Source organism: Dacryopinax primogenitus (assembly GCF_000292625.1).
Source record: "Dacryopinax primogenitus strain DJM-731 SS1 chromosome Unknown DACRYscaffold_1, whole genome shotgun sequence".
Lineage (NCBI taxonomy): Eukaryota > Fungi > Basidiomycota > Dacrymycetes > Dacrymycetales > Dacrymycetaceae > Dacryopinax > Dacryopinax primogenitus.
This window is the reverse complement of record NW_024467198.1, coordinates 1,317,836-1,340,828: the sequence shown is the minus strand read 5'-3', so window position 1 is coordinate 1,340,828 and position 22,993 is coordinate 1,317,836. Positions and strand designations below refer to the sequence as shown.

The following is a 22,993-nucleotide window of genomic DNA, read 5'->3' as shown; positions in this document are numbered from 1 at the left end:
TGATTATATGAGCTACAAGAGGAGCCTAACAGACACAACCGGGCATTTCCGGTATCTAGATACGAACACAAACAAGAATGGAAACATGAATCCTTCCAGATCAACGGTCTTCAGGCCATCATTTGATGACTCGCTGAACACATTTTAGTCCACGCTAGAACCATTTCCCTCTCCTTCCACCTTTCTCAGTACAATCCATAGTTCCCCTGATACGTATTAAGAAACATATTCTGCACGCCATCTGTGTTCATCTGGTCCACCGTAGTTGCCGTCGCTGGCCCTGGGGTAGGGCCAGACCCCGGAGGCGGGGAAAAAGTGTCGCTACCGCCCGAGCTTGCAGTTGCGTCCGGCGGGGTTGCATGCTGACTCGCCCCGAGCATAGCAGACAACCACTCGGTAAAATTAGCGTCGAACATCTCATCACCCAACAAGGAGTATTGTTCTGCTGCCGGATCGGACGTGACGGGTACAGTGGTAGAAGCGAATATCTGAGTAAGGAAATCAGGGCCTTGTTCTTGTGAAGCGTCGAGCGGCATAGGCACTATAGGGTCGAAGAGCTGTTGATGGGGCAGAGCGGTGGTGTCGAACGACACCTGTGTGGATTTGGGGAACATGGGCGCCAGGGGTTGCTGGATTGAATGCACGATCGGTTGCAGAGCCGGCTGAAGGGTGGCAGGAGGGTACGCGGGGGTAGACAGAGTGCTAGACACGTCCGTCATGCTGGGTCCGCTTGATAAGCTTGTAGAGCTGGCGATGCTCGGTCCACGCGGGACGCTCCCCCCGGCCGCGAAACCTGCTGAGCCCGCATTGTCGCCCGTCTTCCGCCTCTTTCCCGACGATCTGTACATCGCCGTTTTCGTGAGCTGCAGCAAGCCCGTCAGGATATCCCTGACCATACCGCCCATCTGCCATGTCTGCTCGAGGTACGTGAGCGCCTCGAGGCACTTCTCAACTTCCACGATACTGTCGGCCTCCTGACGCTGCCACATGTCCATAAGCAGGAGCGTGCCCGCAGAGAAAGAGGAAAGACCAGTTTCGAGGGTACGCCCGTTCAGCAAGTCACGAGTGTACAACCCGCTGATGGTGTGTGCGAGAGCGCGGGCAGCACCGGAGCACACGGCCGAGGAGGGAACGTCTTCGTGCAACGCGAGCTTGGCTGGGTGGAGAAATGGACGGTAGACAAGAATCTGTATTCGCATCAGTAGGGTTGCAAATTGTAGACAGAGGGGACGCACCTGCGTAAGCTGATATTGGATATTTACCAGTGCAGTGTGTAAGAACACTGTGTCATCCGGATTCTCAGGGTCGAACTTGAGCTTTTCGGGCTGCATCTCACTCAAGCTATTCAGCGCCGAGCTAAGGTTGATCAAGATGACTCTTTCCCATTCTGCCAGATCTGGACGCTGGGTGTTGCGTGCGGCGTAGAGCGTCGACAATGCGCGGGAGCAGATCTGGAGGAGACGGAGTCGGTAGACCCAGGCTGCCAGGTGCAGGCAGCCTTCTCCTTCCTCGACTTTCCTTCCATATTGGAGGTTGTCCAGCTGCTCGTCGTCCAGTTCTAGCGGGAGCTCGACGTCGTAGCTGCCGGAGTTGTCAGTCCTTCACCGCGAAGGGAAGGGAAAGGAAGGGGGCTCACTCTTCCTCCCTGAACGCTAGTGGCCGATCTAGGAAACTCGCCATAGTCCGATCCATAAAATACGCCGCCCAAAACACGCGCTTGCGCATCTCGTACTCGAACGGGTCGGCCCTCTGTCTTCTAGCAGAGCGCCGATGTATCCCCGCGTCCTGGGCCAACCGACTGGCGAGCCCGATCAGTCCCCACGCAGCAGAGGGCGTGATCGGCGTGCCCATTATCGCCAGCCCGCCTAGGACGGTCGTCTGCAGTCGACAGAGGGTGGGCGGGGCGTAAGGGGGGTAAGCGATCCTGCGCATCTCGTACCAGTACGGTAGGCCGGCGGAGTGCTTGTACTTGTCGTTAGGCCAGGCCTTGGTACGCGGGTCATCAATTGTCTTAGCCCCACAGGCGAAGACGGCAAAGGCTAGAGCTGCCCACTCGCGTTTCGTGTGATTGGCCGGATCGGCCCATTGCCTGAGGAACGTCGGCCTATGGAGAATCGGGAACCCAGCGTTGAACTTATCGAAGAACCCCTGAATGAGCTGGTCGGCCAAATCCGGTTCAGGCCACTGGACGTTCATCTCGCTGACATCGGATTCCTCGAAGTAGGAATTCGGATGTACGCGCGTGAACTCGGGGCGGATATGGAACAGACGCCTTTCTTCCGGTGCACGAGTAGCGAGGAGCTCGTTAAGCTGGCGTACGACCATGAAGTGGCTTGTCTTGCCGTGGAAGAACCGGGGTTCGTGTAGCTTGCGCTCGAATTGCGGTGGGTAGAAGTCCTTGCTCGGCCCTCCTGAGACGGGGCGGCCGGACCCATCGTCCTCGTCTGCTATGCGCAGCTCTCCGAACCCCCGCAACCGCATATTGGTGAAGAATTCGTTGCGATTGTCGTCTTCGGAAATATCGTCCTCGTCTGGTGACTCTGCGCTGTTACCCGCGTCGTCCCATGGGAGCGCGTGGCCTGAAGACGGCCAGGGGGCGATGTTGGCTAAGAGACGCTCGAGATGTTCCACACGGGCTTCGAGCCCTCCTACGTAGTTTTTCGAGGGAGGCCACTTGCGAGGCGTGCTCTCAAAGGTGCATTCCCGATTGCTTTTCAGACTGCTCTTCGTCAGTATGCATGACGACGATTGCAAAGGGGGCTAACGCACCAGTACGTGCAAGCCGTCTGTCCTTGTTGGATTCCGTCACACCTCACTTTCCGCTTATGACACGCCTGGACGAAGTGAGTATTTGGATAAGGGAATGTAAGATACTCACGTCGCATGCCCTTCTGCGTTTCCTGAGTGACTTTGTTGAGTTTTGGTCAGATGCCATGGTCAGCGTTGAGGGAGGGGATGAAGAGAAAGAAAGCAGGGAAGCTGTGACAAGGGCGTAATTGATAATATTGTCGGAGAATGCTGATGGGTAACCGCCCTACGCCCGATAGTGACGTCCCGAAAGAGTGGGAGAGGACTGAGACACAATGAGGCTGTGGACTCACTAATCCACCTTCAGGTCCACCCACGTGGTCCGACACGCGTATCTTCGGCAGTCATCATGCTCTCACGCGACTTTCATTACTCCGTAAGCCGCTTGACTACATGCCGCTCCGGGCGAATAAAGCTCTTTTGGATAATATTAATATTGTAGATACTCTATACAGTATGACTCGAGTCCAGTCCCTCTCATAACCAGTCAGCCTAACTGGACAGTCAGCAGGTGACCACGCACAGCCTAGAGGCACACAAGTACTGGTAACAGATATCCTCAGAAGTCGACGTCCAAAAAACAAGCCGGTAAAGAAGTGATCGCCGACAATAAATCGTATCAACCGCTATTGTACACTCTTTCCCGCAATGCACTTCTTTTCCTGCTGGGCGTAGAGACGGGCTGTACGCCTCCTATTCGATCTGATCTGAATGCGGAGTATGCCGTTATCCCGGGCATTCGCTATCAGATAGTTGGAGCTGGGCCAGGCCCACTTCTTTCGCGTCCGATGCAATGATCACTAGTGCTTGTTTCGTAACCTCATGATATCCTCTTCCTCTCCATCAGACGACTCCTTCTCCCTAAACAACACCAAAATCGTGACCCTCTTCCCACCTGCTCACACCTCCGCCCTCTCCAGATCTACCAACCCCTTCAACAGCGTCCTGATCTCCAATACTTCCTCCACCACCCCCACTAGAGGGGAAGGCGCGTGTGTATCGCCCAAATGACGCTGAGGGGCGGATTTGATCTCTACTTCGTACGGTGCTGAAGGGTGGGGAGGGACGGGGAGGTTCGAGTGGGAGTCTACCTACGGGACTGTCAGTGTCCTTTGTTGGCAGATCGTAGACACTGGAGGCGTGCAGCACGCACCGCTTCGCTTCTAAAGACATGTACGACCAGATCACCTCTAAAGAACGTATACCCTTTCCTCCAAAGCTCTGTTTTCCTCCTATCCATCACGCGACCGTCAGTCAATCACTCACAGCCCAGGAATGAACAGGACGAGGACGTACTTGTAACCCAGGCCAGAGGCGAACGCGAGCGCGTCCCCGGAATGGACAAAACTGTAGATGGCGGCGCGGACGGTCACGTCTGGGTATAGCCGCTCCGGTTCTGGTCGCATCAGTGCACAGAGGGACCTTGCGAGCGCGAGCATGGACGGGCATCAACAAGCACATCGGACAGAATCAATATAGCAGTGCATTCAGCTAGGTAACAAGACGTAGGGTTTAAGAGCACGCACCATCTCCCCTCCTCCCTCCTACACCTGAGCAACACCCCCTCTCCTTGCCCGTCCCACCACCTCGGTTCCAACACCACCTCGCGCATATTGAGCGCGCGAGAGGAGGAACAGTGCAGGCTTAGCCTGTCGAGCACTGCTTGCGGAGAGCCGGTGAAGGATCCGGAGAGGGAGACTTCGTATGGGTGGTTGGGGGTTGACATGCGCGTGTATGAGCAAAGAGGGATGTCAGCCACACAGGTTAGGACCTTTAGTTGATTGTCCCATCTTCATCTTATTCTTCAAAACTCTCATCATATCTACTTTACGTGTGAGAGAATATATCAAAGGGAAGCTGATATCAGATTCCCATTTTTTGACATATGCAGAAATGACGTCATATCACGACCTGATATATACACTATAGTTAGCTGTCTCCTTTCACATTGAAAATTAAATGGTAAAATAAAATATTTCTGTACCTGATAAACACACTGTCGAAGAATAGTGTACGAGTAATGTATTGCATTACGTCAAAAGTTACTGCTCATGATGAATATCCGCAGCCCCTTGAGGCACAGCAAGTTTCCAAGAATTTGTCTCTGCACCTACTGAACACTTCCTCCTCCTCCCCTTCTAAACCCAATCTTCATGCCATGTCTCTACGTTCCGCCTCTAAACTCGTATTCCGATGCTTCAAATCAATGGAAAAAGCCGGTGACTGGCTTACGGGCGCAGCGGGGCCAGTGTTCATCTCCTTTGCATGGGTGCTCATGTCCGGCGGCGCAGTGGTTTTCTGTACGCTCCCTCCGCCCTCTTCTCTGTCTACTACTCAGAAAAAATCGCTCTTTAGTTGGGACGATAGCCCCTCGATTACCTTTCATCATCCTCACTCTCCCCATATGTATCCTTATAGCTGCGAACCTGTTCGGACACTACTACCTCGCCTGCACCGTTTCCCCGGGGTATGCAGACTCCCGCACTGCACCAGTCCCAGGCTGGGGGTGGGCACCAAAGCGCTCCAAACCTCTGAGACTGGGAAAAGGATGGGGAAACGGAAGTTTTGAGACACCGGACGGGGAGGAGAATCCGGAAGAAGGGCTGGGTGACCGGCTGTTGAGGTCCAGGTCTAGGGAGAGACGGTGTAAGAAATGCGGTGGTATGAGACCAGAGGTGCGTTCTGGGTTCATGAGTCTATGAGTGGATGGGGGCTGACGGGAGGTAGAGGGCACATCATTGTAGGATTTGTAAGAAGGATGTGCTCAAGTATGACCATCATTGTCCTGTGCGTGCCATTCCCTCCTCCCAAGATTTTCACTGACTGCTTGGACAGTGTATGTACTTTCAGTTTTATGTGCACTCTGTTTGACGAAAGTTAGGGATAAACCAATGCGTTGGGCTGGGAAACGAGCGCCATTTCGTCCTCTTCATGTGAGCCGTCGCCTCCCCCCCTCGAAGCGCTCTCCTCATAACACACCACAGGGCATATTTCGTCCTCGCCTGTTTCTGTTTCTGCTCATTAGGCTATTCCTACGTCTGGCTCTCGCTCAATTATTTCGAGCTTGTTCGTCCCGTTCCCTCCTTCCACACACGTAACGAGTCTGACTCCCGCGCCCTAGTGGCCGTACTTCCCCGGCCGAGTCGCCTTCATCCTTATCTACATCCTCGCCGGCGTCCTCAGTCTTGCAGTACTAACGATGCTCCTCTGGCAACTGCGGCTCATTTCGGTTGGAGAAACTACCGTCGAGAACTACGACAACGATGCCTACAGGCGGATGACCCGCTCTAGAGGGGAGCCGTTCGTGAATTGTTTTGATCTGGGGTGGAGGAGGAACTTGTGGTTGTTTTTCAACTTGGATGAGTAGTGCGTCTTCCCCTTCCTTCTCCATCTCCCTACTATGATGCTGAATATATGGCAGCCCGATATACGCACTGATGCTCCCCCTACGCGTCATGCCCTACACAGCCGGTCACACATGGGCGAAACGACCAGGGTACGAGAGACATGGCGGTGTGGACGATGGTGATGAGATGACAGACGAAGAGGATTATTGATCTTTCATGACTTCCTTCTTCATCTACTTTTTCTTTCATAGTATTTTGATACCTTACCGCATGTGCGGTGGCTGTAGCTATATTGAATATGCCTGCCTTCAGTTGGGCGCCTATGTGACCCCTACGTGCATGCGTTCCGTTGACGCGTCCTGACATTTGGCGACCATGAGCTCAAGAGAAGACCGTCTTTCCTCAGCGCAACAGACGCTTGACAGTACGCGCCATCCCTCCTTTTCGAGCTGTAGCTAAGGACATACAGCATTATTTGATCTTTCTCAGTTGCTGAACACGGGTCTGGACAGGGAGACGCTCGCGACGTGCGTGGAGCTCATTGAGCGGGGAACGAATCCTGAAGCGCTGGCGGTATGTCTACCGTTTGCTGTGATGGGAGGATGCTGACGATGGCATGGGGTTAGGCAGTCGTACAGGAGATGAGGAAGGAGAAGGCTGGGTTGGCTAGAGAGTCGTGACCGTTTATGAGAAAGGCTGTTGAGAGGGACGACGACGAGGATATGTATGATTTACAAGACTAATGTACTCAATCCGCTACTGCTCTCCCTCCTCGTTGTCGCTCTCCTCCCCAAGCTCACACAGCTTACTCCAATCGAGCTCTTCCTCCTCCTCCTGCTCATCCCTCCCCCACCGCTTGCTCACCATCCAACCCCCAACTCCAGGGGGCACCTTCCCCTCCGCACCCTCCTTATCCTTTCCCTGTTTCCTTTCCTTCCTCCCTGAGCCCCTCCGAGGCCGATTCCGATGATCTTTGCAGTCTGCTTCGTCCAAGGCCGCATAGAATGCTTTGAGTCGCTGGGATCGCCATGGGAGTCCTCGAACGCGGAATGTCCTCTCCTTCTCTGCCTCCTCTCCTTCCATCGACTCTTCCTGCACCCCATCCGCGTCTTCCTCCTCAGAATCCGACGACTCGCTACTCATCATTCCCAGCTCCATTGCCCTATCGAATGCCTTATCTCGGAAAGCCGGCACAAGTCCCCTGGCCGCTACGCGATGTCCCAACTTGGTCTTCTTTCGATTCGCCCTCCTCGCCCTCTTGCTCTTCTTCTCCAACCTCTGTTCCTCCGTCTCTGGCGTCAAGCCCGCTTGGGACCGCGCTTTTCGCCGCAGGGTGATGAACGCCTGGTCGAACGCCCGCTCCAGCGTGGCGAAGGCAAAGTCTTCTTCCCTCACCAGCGGATAGAGTGCCCTGCTCCTCTGGAGATCAGTAATGAACCGCTCCTTCATTTTCGCGTTATGCGCGCTCTGCTTCTGCGTCTTATCCCACACCCAGCGTATGGGTTCCCCAGGCCGATTCGGCTCGCCTTCAACATGCGAAGGGGGCAACACCTTATCTGAGCTGAGCCCCATAACGCGTAAGAGGTGTACACGCGTCGCAGTCTGTATCGTCGACGGCCTCGAGTCCCTCTTCCGACGCGCCTTCATCTGTTGCCAAGCTTCCATCTGGTATCTCGTCAGCTCTGCAGTGACGTTATCGAGCGAGGTCCAGAAGGTTTGGGCAGGCGCAGGTGGATTGGGGTCGATCTCGGACGTTGGATGGGGCCGTTTTCCCAGGACGGAAGCGAGGACGCCCATCGTGTGCCCGCCTGGGTTGAACAACGTGTGGGGCTGGATAGCGTCAGGCGGCATAGGCTGGAGTGGACGGAGTCCGAGTGCAGCAGTAGAAAGCGGTGACATGGGCGCTCGCTGGCGTGCTAACAGTGGGCCGGCAGATGAAGTCGGTACGTCGCCCGTCGTCGCCCCGGACAGCCCCTCAGCCCCCAACGCCCTCTTAAGCGCATCAACCTGCTGTTGCAGGCTCGCGAACCGTATGTCCATCTCCGCAATGCGGGCTTTGTACCGCGCCTCGACTGCGGCTTCCCATTCTAGCCGGCGTTTGGCGTCTGCTTCCTGCGCTTCGCGGTTGGCTTGAAGGGAACGGAGCAGATCGGCGAGGAGGACGTCGATGCTGTTATGATACGTTAGCTTGGTTAGCTTGAAAGGGAGGAAGAGAAGAGGACGTACGGTTCGTCGCCCCCCTCCGTGTTGGTTGACGTCCAGTTGGGGGACATTGGGCGCGCTTAAAGTTGTGGTAATGGAATGGATGTTTACTGGCAAGGAAAGGGAAACATCGAGGCAACCTTAGCGGAAACAAATTTATCAGGGGGAGTTTTACAATAAGCGCCCGTAGTATTACCGCAACTCTCATGGATTCATCAGCGTCCACTTCTGCTACCCCTCTATGCGCCCAGTGTCACTGTTCACCGGCACTATACACCTGTCCGCGGTGTCAAATCCGAACCTGCTCTGCAGCCTGCAGCAAAGTGCATAAACTCGCCCTCCCCTGCACCGGCGAGCGGGACCCGGCAGCATTCGTCTTGCCGAAGGAGTATGGCTATAGGGCGCTGGGGGCGGATTTGATGTATTTGACCGATGTGGGGGAGAAGGTTAGGGAGTGGGGGAGGGGGATGCCTCGTGTCAATGGGCGGGGGATGAGAGGCAGAGGCAGGGGGAGAGGGAGAGGGAGAGGTAGGGGGAGAGGGGGAATGATGGCTAGAGAGGGTGTGGGGAAGGCGAGGGAAAGAGTAGAGCAAGAACTGGAGAAGATCGACGCTACTGTCATTTGGATGCCTGATGGTATGGAGCGCCGAGCAAGGAATTCGACGCGCTTCAACGCTCGCGATAACGAGCTGCACTTGACCATCGAGTGCAGGTTGCGCGCCAAGGACGGAGGGAGCGTCACACTGCTTTTGCATGATATTCCGATCAAAAACACTGTTGATCAAGTGCTGGAGAGAGTTAGGCAACAGAAGAAGACTCCTTTGCCGATTTGGGCGATGGAAGCACTCGGGTCGACAGAATCGCTGTTCCTCATGCCATCCTACCCTCGGCGAGGACATTATCTGCTCGAGAAAGGGAAGACCATGGAAGAGGTGCTGCGTGGGAAAAGCTGGGTTGAGTGGCCGGTTGTTGAGGTGTGGGAAAAGGCGAGTTTGAGGAGTCAGATGCCAGCTTCTGGGAGGAGTGAGGAAGGGGAGAGGTCGGCCAAGAGACGGAAGATGGAGGTGGATGGGGAGGTGGTGAGAGGACTTGTAGAGGGGTATGAGAGTGAGGAGGAGGGGGAGGTACAGGGGGTTGCACAAATGCCATTGGTTTTGTATCCTGAAGAGGATGTGGAGGTTATCGAGCTGGATACGCAACCGGCTGAAGAAGGTGAGGACGAAGAAGAATATGGGGAAGAGGACGAGGACGAGGTGGAAGAGGCTGGGGATGAGTTATCCCCTGAAGAAGTGGAGCGTATGCGCCAGGAGCTTGCCAGACGCATCGCCGATGCTGCGAAGCAAGACGAAGACGAGGAGGAGGAAGATGACCAGGCGACGCTGCAGCATCTCAATCGCCTAGTCCAACAATCTAAGGCCAGCATGTTTAGCAAATAGAGGCGTGGTCTGATGTACAGATTGCATAATGATACAGTGATGTGGGTCTATAATGCAAATACGACTTCAAGGGCCAACTCCCACCCAAGGGCAGCGACGGCGTCACACACCATCCGTCGGAGCATCGGAATCTTCCAGATCTTCGATCGCTATCACATCGTTTCAGGATTCTCAGCGCCAAAGGTCGAAGAGACAAGCATACCACAACCGAGCGGACAGAAACGGTATTCCGCTCCTGCCTGTTGACGATATTGACTTGCCTCATCTTCGGGTCCTGGGCTACCGCCAACGGGTCTTCACATCCCGCCATCAACCTCGGCAGCGGATCATACATCCCATCCATCTCCAGAGCCTCCATTTCCTCCAAGCCGGTATCAATCGGGCCCTGGACATCCGCTTCGCTCTGCCCGCCCTCTGGCGGGTGGGAGAAGGACACGTATTGGTGGGCGTCTAGCAAGGGGACGCAGGTAGGCAAAGAGTGCCATGTGTAGTCTTCCGGGTCTAGGAGGTAGGACGGCGAGTAGTCTCCTTTGTAACGCATCTTCTGACAGGAATGGATGTAATACCCTGATATAACTTTAGTCTCGGCTTGCCAAGCTGGACGAGAACGCACCCATATAGAGATACTTGAGGTCCTCCAGCCCCGCCTCATGCATCTCTCGGACGAGCATTGCCTCCCTCAGCGCACTTATCTTTCCCATCCCCCATTTCTCGACCTTAGAGGAGTACATAAAATACACGCTGCTCACGCAGTTGGGGAGAATGTCGATGACCCCTAGGGCGATAAGCTTCCCATCGAGGATGTACTTCTGGTGGTAGGAACCGTACTTCTTCGGTAGCCCAGGGGGAGGTGGTCGAGGGTAGGAGATATCTTCTGGCTGATCTGACATAAGCTACCCGCATCGAAAAAGGAAGTGATACGCACTATGAGCGGACTGTGACATAGGAATCGCTTAAATGAGGAGGGCGCCTTGTCCTCCTCCTTGTGTGCATGCGCTTGATAATTTACATAGAGTTCAAACTTCTCCTCGCTATATGACGAAAGTTCGAGCACGACCTTTCTTTCCCCATGGTCACGCAAGCCCCGCATCAGGGGAGAGATGAAGACGCACCTCGAACTCGTGTGCCGGGGTCGACTCCTCGGGAAGGTAGGACATCTCCGAGGCATGGATAGCCTTGGGCAAATCAAACGGCGCGTTATCCCTTCCCTTCTTCTTGACCGGCTTCACGTCCACCTGCATGGTCCCGTCCCCCACTACCTCCTTCTCTCCCTCTACAACAAACTTATTCCACGCCTTAACGACGCCTTTCTGACTCTTGCCCGCCTTCATCCCCAGCGCATCAAGCTTGATCGTATACTGCGGGCAACATGTCCTTCCCATATCGGGTTTGTAGGCATATGTGCCCGAACGACGCCAACCTCGGTCGAGCATGCGTTGGTAGACAGAGACGGAGAGTTGCCGTGGGTTGAGGCCATAGGATATTGATGTTGGGAGGAGGGAGCGCTCCCCTGAGGGGGAACAGTATCCGCAGGTGTGCTGCGAGAGCCCAGAAGAGAACGAGACGAGTGAGAGCGGAGTCATGGTGGTGGGAGGTCGAGGAGAGGGCACACGAGCAGCGAGGGCTGATAAACGCCGTGTTGAGGGTCGGCGACATCCACGTGATTATGTTCCGCCTTGTCACGCACTTACGGGCGGAAGCAGCACCTGAGTAATGAATGTAGGGGAAGTGAAAAGCCATGAAATCCCATTACAGAATACATATGCAGGTATGGAGATGGACGGTACAACTACATACAGGCGTGTGATATGGAAGAAGACTCGGAACAAGTGTGCATGGGGCTGGGAGATCGTAAGTGTGGGTAGAAGCGGCGTGAGAGCATGGCTGGGAAAGGTACAAGATGGTGACAAAGAAGCAGATAGGTCGAAAAGGGAATGGGAGAAATGGAAATATAAAAAGTTGCGCAAGACATTAACCCCATCCATCCCACCTGCTATATCTCCTGAACTCTTCTAGAACCAGTTGTCGGCTCACTCCTTCTCCCTCCCTCTCCTTTCCCTTCACGCTCTCTGTTGGCCGCTCAGGCAGTCCGAGCCTGTACCATCCCCCAGCCCAAGTCAGCGCAACAAGGTTATGGTCTACCTGGTCCTCGCGTGGCCGGCCTCGCTCATCCATAGCAGGCACCTCGACCCACGCACAGGTGCACCGCAGCTCAGGCTCATCGGGCAGGGTCAATGTCCCCAGATCTGTATGTGTCGCTGGTTGTGGAAGGCGGAATGTCGCATAAGACCATTCGCTCTGAAAGTACTTGGGAAGCGGAAGGACAGCGCTGAGAGGGGCGAGCGCGGACCGCTGGTTCACATTATGTGTCTCCCCGTCCAGGCCGAGGGAGAAGACGTGGATTGTACCCTTGTCGGACCAAACAGCGAGCTCCCGCTCATCCTTCCGAAAAGCGGTGCCATAGATTTCCGCTTTGTCCGCTCCCCGCCGCAGCTCGCGGATGCACGTGCCTGTGAGCGCGTCCCAAACGCGGACCAATGTGCCCCGTTCGCTGCTCGTAGCTAGGAGCGATCCTGATGGTGGGCAGGCAAGTGACGTGAGCGCATTGCTGTGAGCGGCGATGATCGCTATCGGGTTCTTGGGTGTTTTAAGAGTCCGCTTTGGAGGTTTGCTAACAGAATGCCTTCGTGCCGTTTTGCCTTGCTCCTTTGCTGGGCCCGGACAAGGTGGCAAGTGGAGGAATTGGACATGCCCGACCTGCTTTCCCGGGAAGGCGAGCAACGTTGCCCGGGGTGCACTAGCGAACGCCAGCAACCCACGGTCGTTATCACACGTCTCCCACTCCCCCAGCTTGCTCACAGTGGCGATCTCTCTCCCAACCTCAAACACACACACTCGTCGCCTAAGTGCGACGGCGATCATCCCCCGGCGGCAGGCCAGCCCGCGCACCGCTTCCCGAAACTCGAGCTCCGCGACATCGACACCCTGTTCTGCATTGTACAGAATCACCTTGTTCGGCGGGTAGAGTGGTACGTTCCCCCCTCCGACAAGGAAGAGAAGGTTGGTGCTGTGGAGGGGTACGACGTGTGCGAGGGTGCCGTTGGGTATATCTGTGGACAATCAGATCCCCCTACAGAGAAAGGGGCGGAGAGGGACGTACCTCGATGTGTGATAAGCCTGAGTGGATTAGTGAGGTAGACCGCATATCCCTGTGGTGTGATCGTAGTGAATATATGCGCATCCTGATCGAATCCTGCATTGACGATGACTGTCTGTTGGGTCGGGGTGATCGTGTGGCGTGCGAGGTGCATCCTCTTCCACTCCTAGATGGGAGCAGCCAGCGACCTAGAGTGAACGATACGATATACCCCTTAAGTGGTATGAGATGCTGCCAGTAGAACGTCCGCTTTCAAGAAGAGAAGAATAGAGTAAGCGAGGTATATGCAGTTAGGTGACGCGTACAGTGAGAGGCAGAGAACAGTCAATGAGGAGACGACGTCGGTGGTCTGCCATGCGTTGGTCGTCACTCCGCCGCCCCTGAGCGCTTCCTCCACACTTATCGGAGTTGCGGAGCCGAGCAGCTTCTCCACAGCTTTTGATGAACGGATTCTTGTTCCGAGAGAATATATAGCGCGTTGATTATTATACATTAAATTGTAAACATGTTTGACCAAATTATTATGAAATTGCAAGGTAGACCACGCACTCAACGCTGGTCACCTCCTCCCCTGCCGAAGCACCTGCTTCCCCACCCCCTCCATCCCACCATGCACATAAACTCTCTGCATCCTCCCCCTCGCCCTCTCCATTTCTTTCCAAAAGATCGCATACTGCCTCCCAGGTCTTTTCCCCACCTCTGCAATCAGTCTCTCCAGCTCGTCTCCGCGCTTTCCTTCTCTCTCCTCTGCGGCGGCCTGCCATGCACCGTGCAGCACTCGCATACGGTCGAGCGGCCAGAGGATCGCCTCCACCCGCGCGTCGACGAGGGAGAGTGAGACAGGACCAAAGTGGTTCGAGTCGGAGGAACGGAAGGGCTCATCGCCTTCTACCCAGGCGTGCGAAGGGGGGATGCGCACATACGTGTCCGGATAGGGAGGGAGAGTGCGTACGAGATCACCCTCCAGAGCGAGGATGCGTTTTGTAATAAGCAAATCTGGGTTGGTGGGATCTCTGATCCCCAGAAGTGACAGAGAAGGGGTCAGAGCTTCATCACATGCGCACTAAGCAGGGCGACATACCGCAGCGTAATGACATCGCCCCTCTTGAGTTGCGTCACATCCCACCACGCCACAAACCGGTTCAACAAAACCATATCCTTCCTCAGACTCGACTCGGGGTTAAACGTCGGTTGCATGCTGTTGCCCTTGATGTTGATGACCGAGTAACCGACTTGAGTGAACATCTGTGCGCAATGGGATCAGACAGTCACAAGACCCAGGAGGGAGCATGAGGCGCACGATCCCAAATGGCACCCAGGCCAGGGTGTCGATTATTGGCCTCAGGCGGAACCGACTTCGCAGAAAAGAATAGTAAAAGGACATCCTCGCGCAGATGAGTGAGGGGGCCAGCCGGCTATGGTCGGTACATGTCGTTTTCAAGGACACCTACGAGAGATCAGGGACCGAGCATATGCACTTCAATAGATTTTTTTTTCACTGATGACATCAGACTACTACAGCATAATGAAAGGCGTGTATTCGATACATAGTTTGCGCTTTCATATAAATACAGTGCAAGATCATACGTTCCACATCCGATTTTCCATCCTCCGAATCGTCAGTCAGTCAGTCCCATCTAGTCCTGTCCAGGGTAAAGTCTCCTTCCCCGGTACCGGACATAGTCCTGCGGGTCCAACAGAGCTCGCAGCCTCCTCCCGGCAGCCTGAATCGCCTCTTTCGCCCTCTCCATCCCTGTCCAGCATTTCGCTGCGCTCCAGCTCTCCGCAAACGCCCGGCTTGCAGTGTCCATAGTTTCCCACTCCAGCACTCCTTGGGAGTGCAGCATCTGCAGGACTCCAACAAGCGCGTGCATCCCTTCGGCCCAAGCGAGCACGCCTTCCTCTGGCGAGGTGCTTATAGATTGATCGTGCATAAGGTAGCTGGGAGCAAGCACGAGCCAGCGCCGCAGTAGCGCTTGATCCACGGGGCCTGGGGCAGTGTTACCCGGGGCAGGAGCACGCATCCGCGAGATAGCCGAGAGGACACCACGCTGGTAGGTGAAGTTTGTACTGGGATCCGGAGGGTGTACATTGGAAGGTGGTGGTTGGGGCAACGAAGGATGAGGTGGTATGTGCGGTGTCTGAGGTACTGGCTGAGAAGGATGGGGTGGGCCGCCTCCAATATTTGGTTGGGCAGGTGTCATCCCCCGACCTCCTCCACCTGGAGCAGCTGATTGTGTCGGCGCTGGAGTGCCAACTATGATCCTCTTCGTGCTGTGAGGTGAACCGAAGTGATGATCCATCTAGAGAATTACGGACGTGCATGAATGGCAGCGTTTCATAAGAGTGGTGGGGAGCTCACCTTGACTCCAAAGCAGCCGGTGGGTAACCCACTTCTTGATCTTCATCTCATATCCGCTGTTTATTAACCGATGGTAGTTACCCCGCCACGAGGCGTGCAAGTTTAATCAGACATCGGGAAATTTGAAGTCCCTGGTTTCCCGGTTGGGACACCAAAGGGAAGACCATGGTCTGCGGACGGACATTCTCACGGTTGAAAGTACGAAAATATTTCCCTACAACGGTGCATACCACGCCCTTCAGACAAGATTAATCACAGCTTATTGATAGACAGTCGGAAGTAAGAGAAAGGGAAGCCAAGAGGGTGCACAAGGTCCCGCAGTGGAGGGTCCGTCTGCTGGCATGACGGCAGGCGAAAAAGACCCGACGAAAGAGCGAATACGATCACATCGCAAAACACGGGCTTATCGTACCACGGGAAATGGACAGGTGCGGCAGACAGGGAACAAAGTTGACCGGTGCAGAACCGAATTGTGAGAACAATACCGGCTGTGTTGCAGAGTTGCCGTTGACGTGTGGCACCGACAGACGGGAGGGTTCAGACACGAGGCTTTGGCCCCTGTTTGTTCTCCAGGTCCCATTCCCATTCCCATGACCTGGAGAGGTCAGTCCACTCGTGTCTTCCAATGGGTCAAGTCAACCTGGCAGCGGTGTCCACCATAATTGTACAGAGACGGGCAGCGAGACGGATCCGAGTAGGAAGCCGATGATATTGTCGATGTTGTCGATAGACAATAGGCATCACCTCATTCCAAGCAGATTCGGAGCGCATTCCAGTCGAGCAGGCAATCTCGTGCGATCAAACTGGCAGAATCTGGTGGAGAAAGGCTGGGCGAGGAGAGTGCGAGTTCACCGGCCTCGCCGGTTTATGTACGATGCGTGTGTGCCAACAAAGTGGGAGTCAAGCAGAAAGGGACTAGCTCATTCCGAACCTTCCGCACAGAAATACATTTTTAGTGTCGAGTATAATCAAACTTTTGTATCAAGAAGGATGGCACCTGTGCTCAGTTTGTAGTGCAGAGGAGGCCCATACATGCTTTGTTTCTTACCTCCGGTTGGACCTAACGTAATTCAAACGGACCGAAGACCCGATTCGGCCATAACCCAAATTATAATTACGGTAAAATGACAATACACCCTGTTTCTAATTAGCATATACACGAGCCTATAGACCCAAAAAGAAAAGACATCACAAAACATAGTACCGATACAAAATTGGTAGCCTACCCCTCAACGGGGTACAGCAGCCTCCCCTTGTATCTGGTCGGATCGTCCTTATCAAGCACGGCCTTCAACCGGCCCCCAGCACTTTGAACAACGCCCTTCGCCGCTTCCATCCCGTTCCAGCACAGGCTGATACTCCAACACTCAGCCAGCGCCCGGCTCGCAGCGTTCATAGTATCCCATTCCAACTGATCCTGGGCGTGGAGGGCAAGCATGAGGGAGATAAGGGAGTGAAGACCGAGTTGCCAGGAGAGAAGGCCCGAAGGTGCAGGGTGAGTTGACGTGTCTAGAAGGAGAAATGTAGGCAGGAGGAGCAGCCACCGGCGAAGCACGACCTGGTCGATCGTCTCCCTTGGCTCGGTCGGGACCATGATGCCGGACAGCGTCGCAGAAGTGGCTGAAGAGGCCGGGTATGAGGACGACGTGCCGGGAACGGTCATCCGAGTTAGGGCAGACAGAACGCCCCGGTGGAAAGTATAATGTGTTGCAGGGTCCAGTGGGCCTATGGGAGTGTCTGGTGAATGATTGGCGCCCACTGGCGCTGAATGCATAGTCCTGGAAAGAGGAACGCCTGAGGACACTGACCTTCCTGGGGCCGCAGATGCCGTGGAGCTATCCAAGGAGACGGGTGCGATATTGAATGCGCCTGGCATCGTGGGAACAGAAGGACCCTCCATCGGTGCTCCTGCTTGGGGTATGAATGCCCGCGGAACCTGAATAGGTATGGAAGAGTCGGGCAAGTTTGATGGCGTGGAGAGTGATGCTCCTGACGCAGAGCTTAGATGCAACGTGGCTGATTGGAGAGCTTGATTTTCAGAGATCGAAGTTGATGGTGTCCTCCCTGCAGGTATCCGAGACGATGCAGGTGTGATCGGATTTGCATCGCCATTTACAGGTGTAGGGCCATCTGCCCTCTCACCAGTAGAATTGGATATCTGTTGATCGTCCATCTGTTTATTAATGATGATGAGTACCAGTCACGAAAGACAATTGCGCGAGGGGCGCACCATATCCACTGATCGTCGTTTCTAATAACGATGGCGCCTCCCTAGGGTGGAGCCACGACCACAACGCCTCCCCTGCTGGCGAAGAAGTTTCCAAAGAGATCAAGGAATCTCGGTGCTCCGGCCGAAGGGTGCTCGTATGGAATTGTTCCTTGGATGAGGTTTGATCTTGCTTTTAATGGCTGGGCGGGCCTGGGTGCAAGAGAGCGAGCGAGAAAGAGTCGAGCAGAAGCGCACACCGGACAGGGTGGGGATGGCCATCTTTAGTCGAATGATGTCGCTTCGCTGTCGAGCCTGCCCCCGGATTACGGCACCGCTGTCACCCCGGACTGGTTTCCTTCTGCCGAGCCGGTGTTTTGAGACCGGCGCAAAGGGGTATCCTCTCCTCGGGAATCAGAATTTGTCAACGCCCTCAAGCCCCCAAGACTTGCACACGGAATGGTGTATTCGCCGTAGAAATCTCGAATTTGCATCGCATTTTTTTTTGCAGCTGTTACAAAGTATCGGCCCCCGCTTTCCTTATCCGGGGGCTTTGAATCTGCATGCCCGATGGCGATTCGGCACCTCGGCACACGACCCAAAACGCGTGAGCGGAGTTACAAGCGGGTGCATTACCAAGCACTGCCACTCGGAGCCACGACTGAAGGGAACCCCTCGTTTGTATACATAGTTGCTGGGTATCATTATACTTTACTTTGCAACTTATTACTTTGTATCTAAGGGCGCGCTGTATGGACCTGGCTTAGCTTATCTATGCTCTCTGACCACTTGCTCTTACTTGTTGGCTACCCGCTCACCGAGACCCTCGAGTCTGCATTCTTAAACGATCACAACAAGTTGTTGATACTCTTTGCGACATCTGTGCTACAAGCGAAACATTTTCCAAGGGCACATGAATCCCTTGGGAGCGCCATACAGCAATGGGGGGAAGCGCTTGTTTAGTGGAGATGTGGGAGACTCCAGTAGGTAAGCGTTCCTCGGCCCTGTCTCTTAAAATGGCCCGGAATAAAACACGCGTAATATACAGAGGCCCACCTAAACGCCCGCGAGGAATGTGGAATGACCATCCCATACCGCCGTATCCGGATCCCTTCAGCAATGGAACTACTGATAGGCGACCATCTTCACCGATTTCTCAGGAACCACTTCGGGACCGGAATTCCTTTAGCGCGGGCTATAGTTCGACGTCCAATTCTCGACCTGGAGACAACTGGGAGACGGACAAGAACTGGAACGCGCCTCTAAGCGGGGTTGAAGGGCAAGTTCGAGAGCAAGAGCAGGGGCGTGGACAGGGCCGATACAACTCCCCTCCGCCCTCTGTATGGCAGACTTACAAACCGATTGAGCTCCCGGAAGAGATCCGCTATGTCGGGCCTTCCTCAACTTATCGCCCTCCTTCTCCTGTGCAGAGGAATGAACCTCAGCCTCGGCCACCATCGAATGCACCTCCGGGAGGACCACGGAATGGATACACCGCACCAGCTCCGTTTCGGCACCCGCCACCCACAGAGCCCAGAGCTTTGCGGATAGCTAGAGAGAAGGAAAGGCAAAAAGAGGCAGAACGTCAGGAAGACCTTTGGGCCAGGGAGAGGGAAAAGGAAAAAGAACGGGATCTGTATGCGCCTGGCGAAAGACAGGAGTATGAACGTCAGAGGGAATCGCCACGAGATTGTCCTCCCCTTTCCGCCCCTTCTGGCCCTCGGAAAAACCCAGGGTCGATTTTTCTCATCTCTCCTGCCACGGCCAGCGCCTTGGGTAATCACGAGCGCTCGAGACCAGCTTGTTCGCCTTTTCCGAACTCGTTCTCGCCCAGTGGAGCTTCCAGTGCTGCTCGTGGGCTTCCTCCACGGGTAGGGGCGTTTTCTATCTTCTCTCCAGTTCGATCTTCAACCGTCCCCTCCAACAATAGCAGGGAACTTCGCACCAGCTTTCATGCGGGACCTAACCCTTCTAACAGCCATCCTGGGCCCAATCGGACCTCGCCTATACCGAACACAACCACGATCATCACACATCCAATCCCATCCGTGGCAGCCCCAGCGAGCACTGTACGGGCGTCTGGCGATCCACCAAAAGCCGAAGGGTGGACAAGAGAGTTCATTCCCAACCAACGCGCGCGACTGCAAGAATACGCGGCGGCGGATGCCGCCAAGGAACGTGAGCGGGAAATGGACAGAGAAAATTCACAAGCACGAGCACAAGCACAGGTCCGGGCAGAAATATCCCAACATGTTGACTCTGAGGGAATCTCTGCGAACACGAGCACCGGGACAACTCGAGATCAGGTTTGGGTGCCCACCACTAGCCCCAGACGGAACTCTGCAAACTCCGTCATGCTTCGGGAACCGAGTGTCCTGTCCATTTCTCAGAGAGCGGGCTCTGTCGCCTCCACCGCGTCGGGATGTGGGAAAGCGCTGGGTACTCCTCCTGTGCCGCCCGCGGCTGTAGCATGGGGCCATGGTACTGCAGGAGGTGCTCTGAAACAGGACTCACGTGCTGGTTACCAGACTCCCTCTGGCACATCAGGGCGCCCTCAACCAGAGCATGGGTTGGAGATTAAGCGAGGAGAAACTCCAAGAACGGCCGTTAGAGACTTCGTGCCCAGGCAGGTGGTTAAAATGAGACGTAGCGGGCAAGACGCTTCTGCAAATAGTTTGCAAGAATCGAGTACAGTGGAAGACATCCCGGGATTCGGTACTTTCCGGTCCGTGAAGGGCATCCCATCCACTAGTCCCGACAAGGTCGTCGAAGAACATATCGTTAAGCACGAAACGTCTTTTGGATCGTCTGGCCAATCTACTGTAGCATCATTGTTCCACCGTCTCTCCGAGGTACCCATCTCCGAATCATCCCCTGTCGGTACAGCCCCAACATCAACGTCTCTTCCTCCGGGCCTCGGAGCCTTGGCGACAGTCGTGTCATTGGCACAAAACATTGGCCGCTCTCCCAGCCCGCTTATCCAGGCGCTCATGGATGAGATGTTGCCTAAGCCCCGACAGAAGAATGACGCAGCTCCCGCCACACCATCCCCTCTCCGTTCAACAGATGCTTCATCAGATCCAAAATGTGCTTCTTCTCCCGATGCCTCCGCAGAAGACTCGGCTTCAGGAGAACCCTCGGCTGCTGTTGTTCAACGAAAGAGCTCAAAATCTGGTGTTAACCGTCGCGTCAAATCGGCTACCTCTTCCCCGCGTTCCAAGTCAACAGTACCAAGTGTCATACCCGGCTGTTCCAGTGCTGCTGGGTCTGTCAGCGTTTCGTCTTCTTTAGAGCCTATTCCTGGTCTTGGCGGCATTTCTGCCTTCGGAGAACTTGCTTCAATGCCGGATGAGGCTATACCTGGTCTTGGGATCAATAAGTCATCGATAACGCCTCCCCTATCATCGACTTCTATTTCACGCCACACGTCCGCTATTATACCCTCTCGGGGTAGTGCTTCGACGCTTGACCATCCCAAAATCGACAGGACAATAAATTCAAGGAATTTCGATTCGGAGAGCTCCCGAAATACTCCGCGCTCCAGTTCGAATCAACCGGAAGTTTATTCGCCGACCCTCAGTGATTCCTTGTATCCCATTTCGCCATCTCTTGTCCAAGGAACTGGAACTCCAAATGCCACTGTACTTGTCCCGACCGTGACCGATGCGATTTTGCCGTCTACCATCCGTTCCCCCTCGACCATCTCCGAGGACCTGTTGTCCTTTTTTGCACCATTGCCACCTGGATTAGGGTCCCTACCGCCCCCACTGTCTGCCATCACTAGCACAAACGAAGGGGAAACGCTGGAGCCTCCCACGACATCGTCAATGGATACATCCCCCACATCAGAAAATAATAGCACTCTGTCCATGCTACAGGATTTAGTGATTCCATCAAAGGAAACTGAAGATCATGGACAACAGGAACCTGAAAAGGCGCTGCCACAATCACATGATCCACCACCCGACAAGCAGGAATCTGCAAGGGTTATGTCGCCTGTGTTTCCTGCATCACATCTATCTTCAATTGTCGCCACTGAACCTGATTCTTCGTCCCCTCTCACATTGGTTCAGTCTACATCTCCCGTTGAAAGCTTGGTCGTTCTTCCAGGCGGCCAATCTCTGGACGAGATGGACATGCAGATGACTAAAGATTTCCTCGGTGGATCTCATTCCGTCGCCGAGCAACATTCTCCTAAAGACGTGAGCGAGATGTCTCCGAAGGTGGTAGTTGAGAACGCCATGGAGGCTGCTGCAACAGACGCCGCAATTGATCCGATCTCCCGGATTCTGGAGTCTCACAATTATGCCGCTCCCTCTACAGCTTCGAAGGCAAGTGACCCTGAAATATCATGTGTCGACTACATGGAAGATGTTGGTGATTCCATGCCCTCCCCCCCGTTTCTTCCCCGCACATACTGTCCTGAGCCCTCTTCAGATGATCCTTGGACTGTCGCCGATGGAACGCTGGAGTTCCCCACGACATTGGGCCCTCCCAACGCATTATTCTCTCCATTGGAAACTGCAGGGGATTTCTCAGATCCTCGCATTGGCACACCCACTCCTTTCGAAACTTTGTCGGTCATTAGCAATGCGGTGATTCTGGATGATGGAGAGGTTCAAGCAACACCGGCTCTTGACGAAGAGGATCGTGTGATATCCTCACGTACTGAACCGCCATTGTCATCACCGTCGTCATCACCTCTTCTGTCACCCCCCCCTGCACAACGGTTGCAGGACTATGCGAACTTTGTCAAATCCAATAAGCAGAGGAAGCAGGCCCTTCTTGTTGAGCTCGCGGTCACCACTGACCCCATCGAGCGATACCCGATCAAGATGAAGTTAAATGAACTTCAAATGGTAGATGACATGATACCTGACTTGGGCACTACGTTGGCGTGGAGACCTGAGGCATGGCACGACCCAATTGTTGGAGTTACTGTGGCTCAGGCGCCTACCTCGGAAGGCTCAAGCACCCCTGTCGCGGTTGTGAAATGGGTGCCACCTCCGGAACCTACGGAGTTGGCTTTTGATCAACCTTTCAGCAACCTTATGACGCGAAACGAAATGATGATGCCGAACCGAAAGCAAATGGGCACCAGCCGCCGCTTTGTACTGCATGGTGTTCCCGTCAAGTCGCTCAATGCTGTCAGGGAGTACGCCGAGGTATGCAAGCTTTCTGTGCCGCGATGATCTGACTCATGTGAGTGGAACAGACTTATGGATATGTTAAGATATTCTACCCCTTGGCTCATGAGGATGTTCTCCTTGTATTCAGAAAGACACCACCGGTCAGTCCAGTTCACTTGACATTAGCATACATATGCTCATAAGACATGACAGGCATTTGAAAAGCTTGGAAACTTACATATACCATCTCTTGGTACTATCCGTTTCACCGAAGGCTGCTCTGTTGCATAAAGAAGAGCGATACATGTATTTTATAACCTTGAAATTAGTACTGCCTGAGCAGGCT

The 22,993-nt window shown here is 54.5% G+C and overlaps 12 protein-coding genes across 12 annotated transcripts; 4 read left to right on the top strand and 8 right to left on the bottom strand.

Annotated features, from left to right (window-relative positions):
- Window positions 1-7: 7 nt before the first annotated feature.
- On the bottom strand, window positions 8-2,935 carry DACRYDRAFT_113123 (uncharacterized protein; the record flags this gene model as incomplete). Its single annotated transcript, XM_040769568.1, has 5 exons — window positions 8-1,187; window positions 1,236-1,581; window positions 1,637-2,719; window positions 2,770-2,834; window positions 2,879-2,935. 5 exons carry the CDS (start codon window positions 2,933-2,935, stop codon window positions 186-188), a joined length of 2,553 nt encoding a protein of 850 aa, XP_040633306.1. The 3' UTR covers window positions 8-185.
- A 296-nt stretch (window positions 2,936-3,231) lies between these two features.
- DACRYDRAFT_113122 (uncharacterized protein) lies at window positions 3,232-4,534 on the bottom strand (the record flags this gene model as incomplete). The annotated part of the gene is made up of 4 exons (XM_040769567.1): window positions 3,232-3,899; window positions 3,962-4,040; window positions 4,105-4,230; window positions 4,335-4,534. The coding sequence occupies 4 exons, from the start codon at window positions 4,532-4,534 to the stop codon at window positions 3,708-3,710; spliced, it is 597 nt and encodes a 198-aa protein (XP_040633305.1). The 3' UTR covers window positions 3,232-3,707.
- Window positions 4,535-4,966: 432 nt separating this feature from the next.
- DACRYDRAFT_44414 (zf-DHHC-domain-containing protein) lies at window positions 4,967-6,365 on the top strand (the record flags this gene model as incomplete). Its single annotated transcript, XM_040774572.1, has 8 exons — window positions 4,967-5,108; window positions 5,164-5,370; window positions 5,410-5,483; window positions 5,536-5,595; window positions 5,686-5,741; window positions 5,793-5,874; window positions 5,930-6,174; window positions 6,230-6,365. The coding sequence occupies 8 exons, from the start codon at window positions 4,967-4,969 to the stop codon at window positions 6,363-6,365; spliced, it is 1,002 nt and encodes a 333-aa protein (XP_040633304.1).
- A 165-nt stretch (window positions 6,366-6,530) lies between these two features.
- On the top strand, window positions 6,531-6,835 carry DACRYDRAFT_45380 (uncharacterized protein; the record flags this gene model as incomplete). The annotated part of the gene is made up of 3 exons (XM_040774640.1): window positions 6,531-6,579; window positions 6,625-6,728; window positions 6,782-6,835. The coding sequence occupies 3 exons, from the start codon at window positions 6,531-6,533 to the stop codon at window positions 6,833-6,835; spliced, it is 207 nt and encodes a 68-aa protein (XP_040633303.1).
- A 76-nt stretch (window positions 6,836-6,911) lies between these two features.
- On the bottom strand, window positions 6,912-8,428 carry DACRYDRAFT_113120 (uncharacterized protein; the record flags this gene model as incomplete). The annotated part of the gene is made up of 2 exons (XM_040769566.1): window positions 6,912-8,325; window positions 8,382-8,428. The coding sequence occupies 2 exons, from the start codon at window positions 8,426-8,428 to the stop codon at window positions 6,912-6,914; spliced, it is 1,461 nt and encodes a 486-aa protein (XP_040633302.1).
- Window positions 8,429-8,563: 135 nt separating this feature from the next.
- On the top strand, window positions 8,564-9,793 carry DACRYDRAFT_103352 (uncharacterized protein; the record flags this gene model as incomplete). The annotated part of the gene is made up of 1 exon (XM_040767743.1): window positions 8,564-9,793. One exon carries the CDS (start codon window positions 8,564-8,566, stop codon window positions 9,791-9,793), a length of 1,230 nt encoding a protein of 409 aa, XP_040633301.1.
- A 47-nt stretch (window positions 9,794-9,840) lies between these two features.
- Window positions 9,841-11,376, bottom strand: DACRYDRAFT_103351 (uncharacterized protein; the record flags this gene model as incomplete). The annotated part of the gene is made up of 5 exons (XM_040767742.1): window positions 9,841-9,942; window positions 9,996-10,360; window positions 10,407-10,671; window positions 10,719-10,850; window positions 10,906-11,376. 5 exons carry the CDS (start codon window positions 11,374-11,376, stop codon window positions 9,841-9,843), a joined length of 1,335 nt encoding a protein of 444 aa, XP_040633300.1.
- A 140-nt stretch (window positions 11,377-11,516) lies between these two features.
- DACRYDRAFT_73851 (uncharacterized protein) lies at window positions 11,517-13,226 on the bottom strand. Its single transcript, XM_040776032.1, has 2 exons — window positions 12,954-13,226; window positions 11,517-12,903 (listed from the first exon to the last, which is right to left on the bottom strand). Exons 1-2 carry the CDS (start codon window positions 13,102-13,104, stop codon window positions 11,765-11,767), a joined length of 1,290 nt encoding a protein of 429 aa, XP_040633299.1. The 5' UTR covers window positions 13,105-13,226; the 3' UTR covers window positions 11,517-11,764.
- Window positions 13,227-13,424: 198 nt separating this feature from the next.
- Window positions 13,425-14,334, bottom strand: DACRYDRAFT_73849 (LexA/Signal peptidase; the record flags this gene model as incomplete). The annotated part of the gene is made up of 3 exons (XM_040776031.1): window positions 13,425-13,963; window positions 14,032-14,195; window positions 14,251-14,334. The coding sequence occupies 3 exons, from the start codon at window positions 14,332-14,334 to the stop codon at window positions 13,510-13,512; spliced, it is 702 nt and encodes a 233-aa protein (XP_040633298.1). The 3' UTR covers window positions 13,425-13,509.
- Window positions 14,335-14,488: 154 nt separating this feature from the next.
- DACRYDRAFT_92421 (uncharacterized protein) lies at window positions 14,489-15,494 on the bottom strand. The gene is made up of 2 exons (XM_040777074.1): window positions 15,313-15,494; window positions 14,489-15,253 (listed from the first exon to the last, which is right to left on the bottom strand). Exon 2 carries the CDS (start codon window positions 15,251-15,253, stop codon window positions 14,588-14,590), a length of 666 nt encoding a protein of 221 aa, XP_040633297.1. The 5' UTR covers window positions 15,313-15,494; the 3' UTR covers window positions 14,489-14,587.
- A 969-nt stretch (window positions 15,495-16,463) lies between these two features.
- Window positions 16,464-17,358, bottom strand: DACRYDRAFT_19572 (uncharacterized protein). Its single transcript, XM_040771570.1, has one exon. It carries the CDS (start codon window positions 16,973-16,975, stop codon window positions 16,535-16,537), a length of 441 nt encoding a protein of 146 aa, XP_040633296.1. The 5' UTR covers window positions 16,976-17,358; the 3' UTR covers window positions 16,464-16,534.
- Window positions 17,359-18,534: 1,176 nt separating this feature from the next.
- On the top strand, window positions 18,535-22,938 carry DACRYDRAFT_103346 (uncharacterized protein; the record flags this gene model as incomplete). The annotated part of the gene is made up of 3 exons (XM_040767741.1): window positions 18,535-22,683; window positions 22,734-22,808; window positions 22,861-22,938. The coding sequence occupies 3 exons, from the start codon at window positions 18,535-18,537 to the stop codon at window positions 22,936-22,938; spliced, it is 4,302 nt and encodes a 1,433-aa protein (XP_040633295.1).
- Window positions 22,939-22,993: the final 55 nt, after the last annotated feature.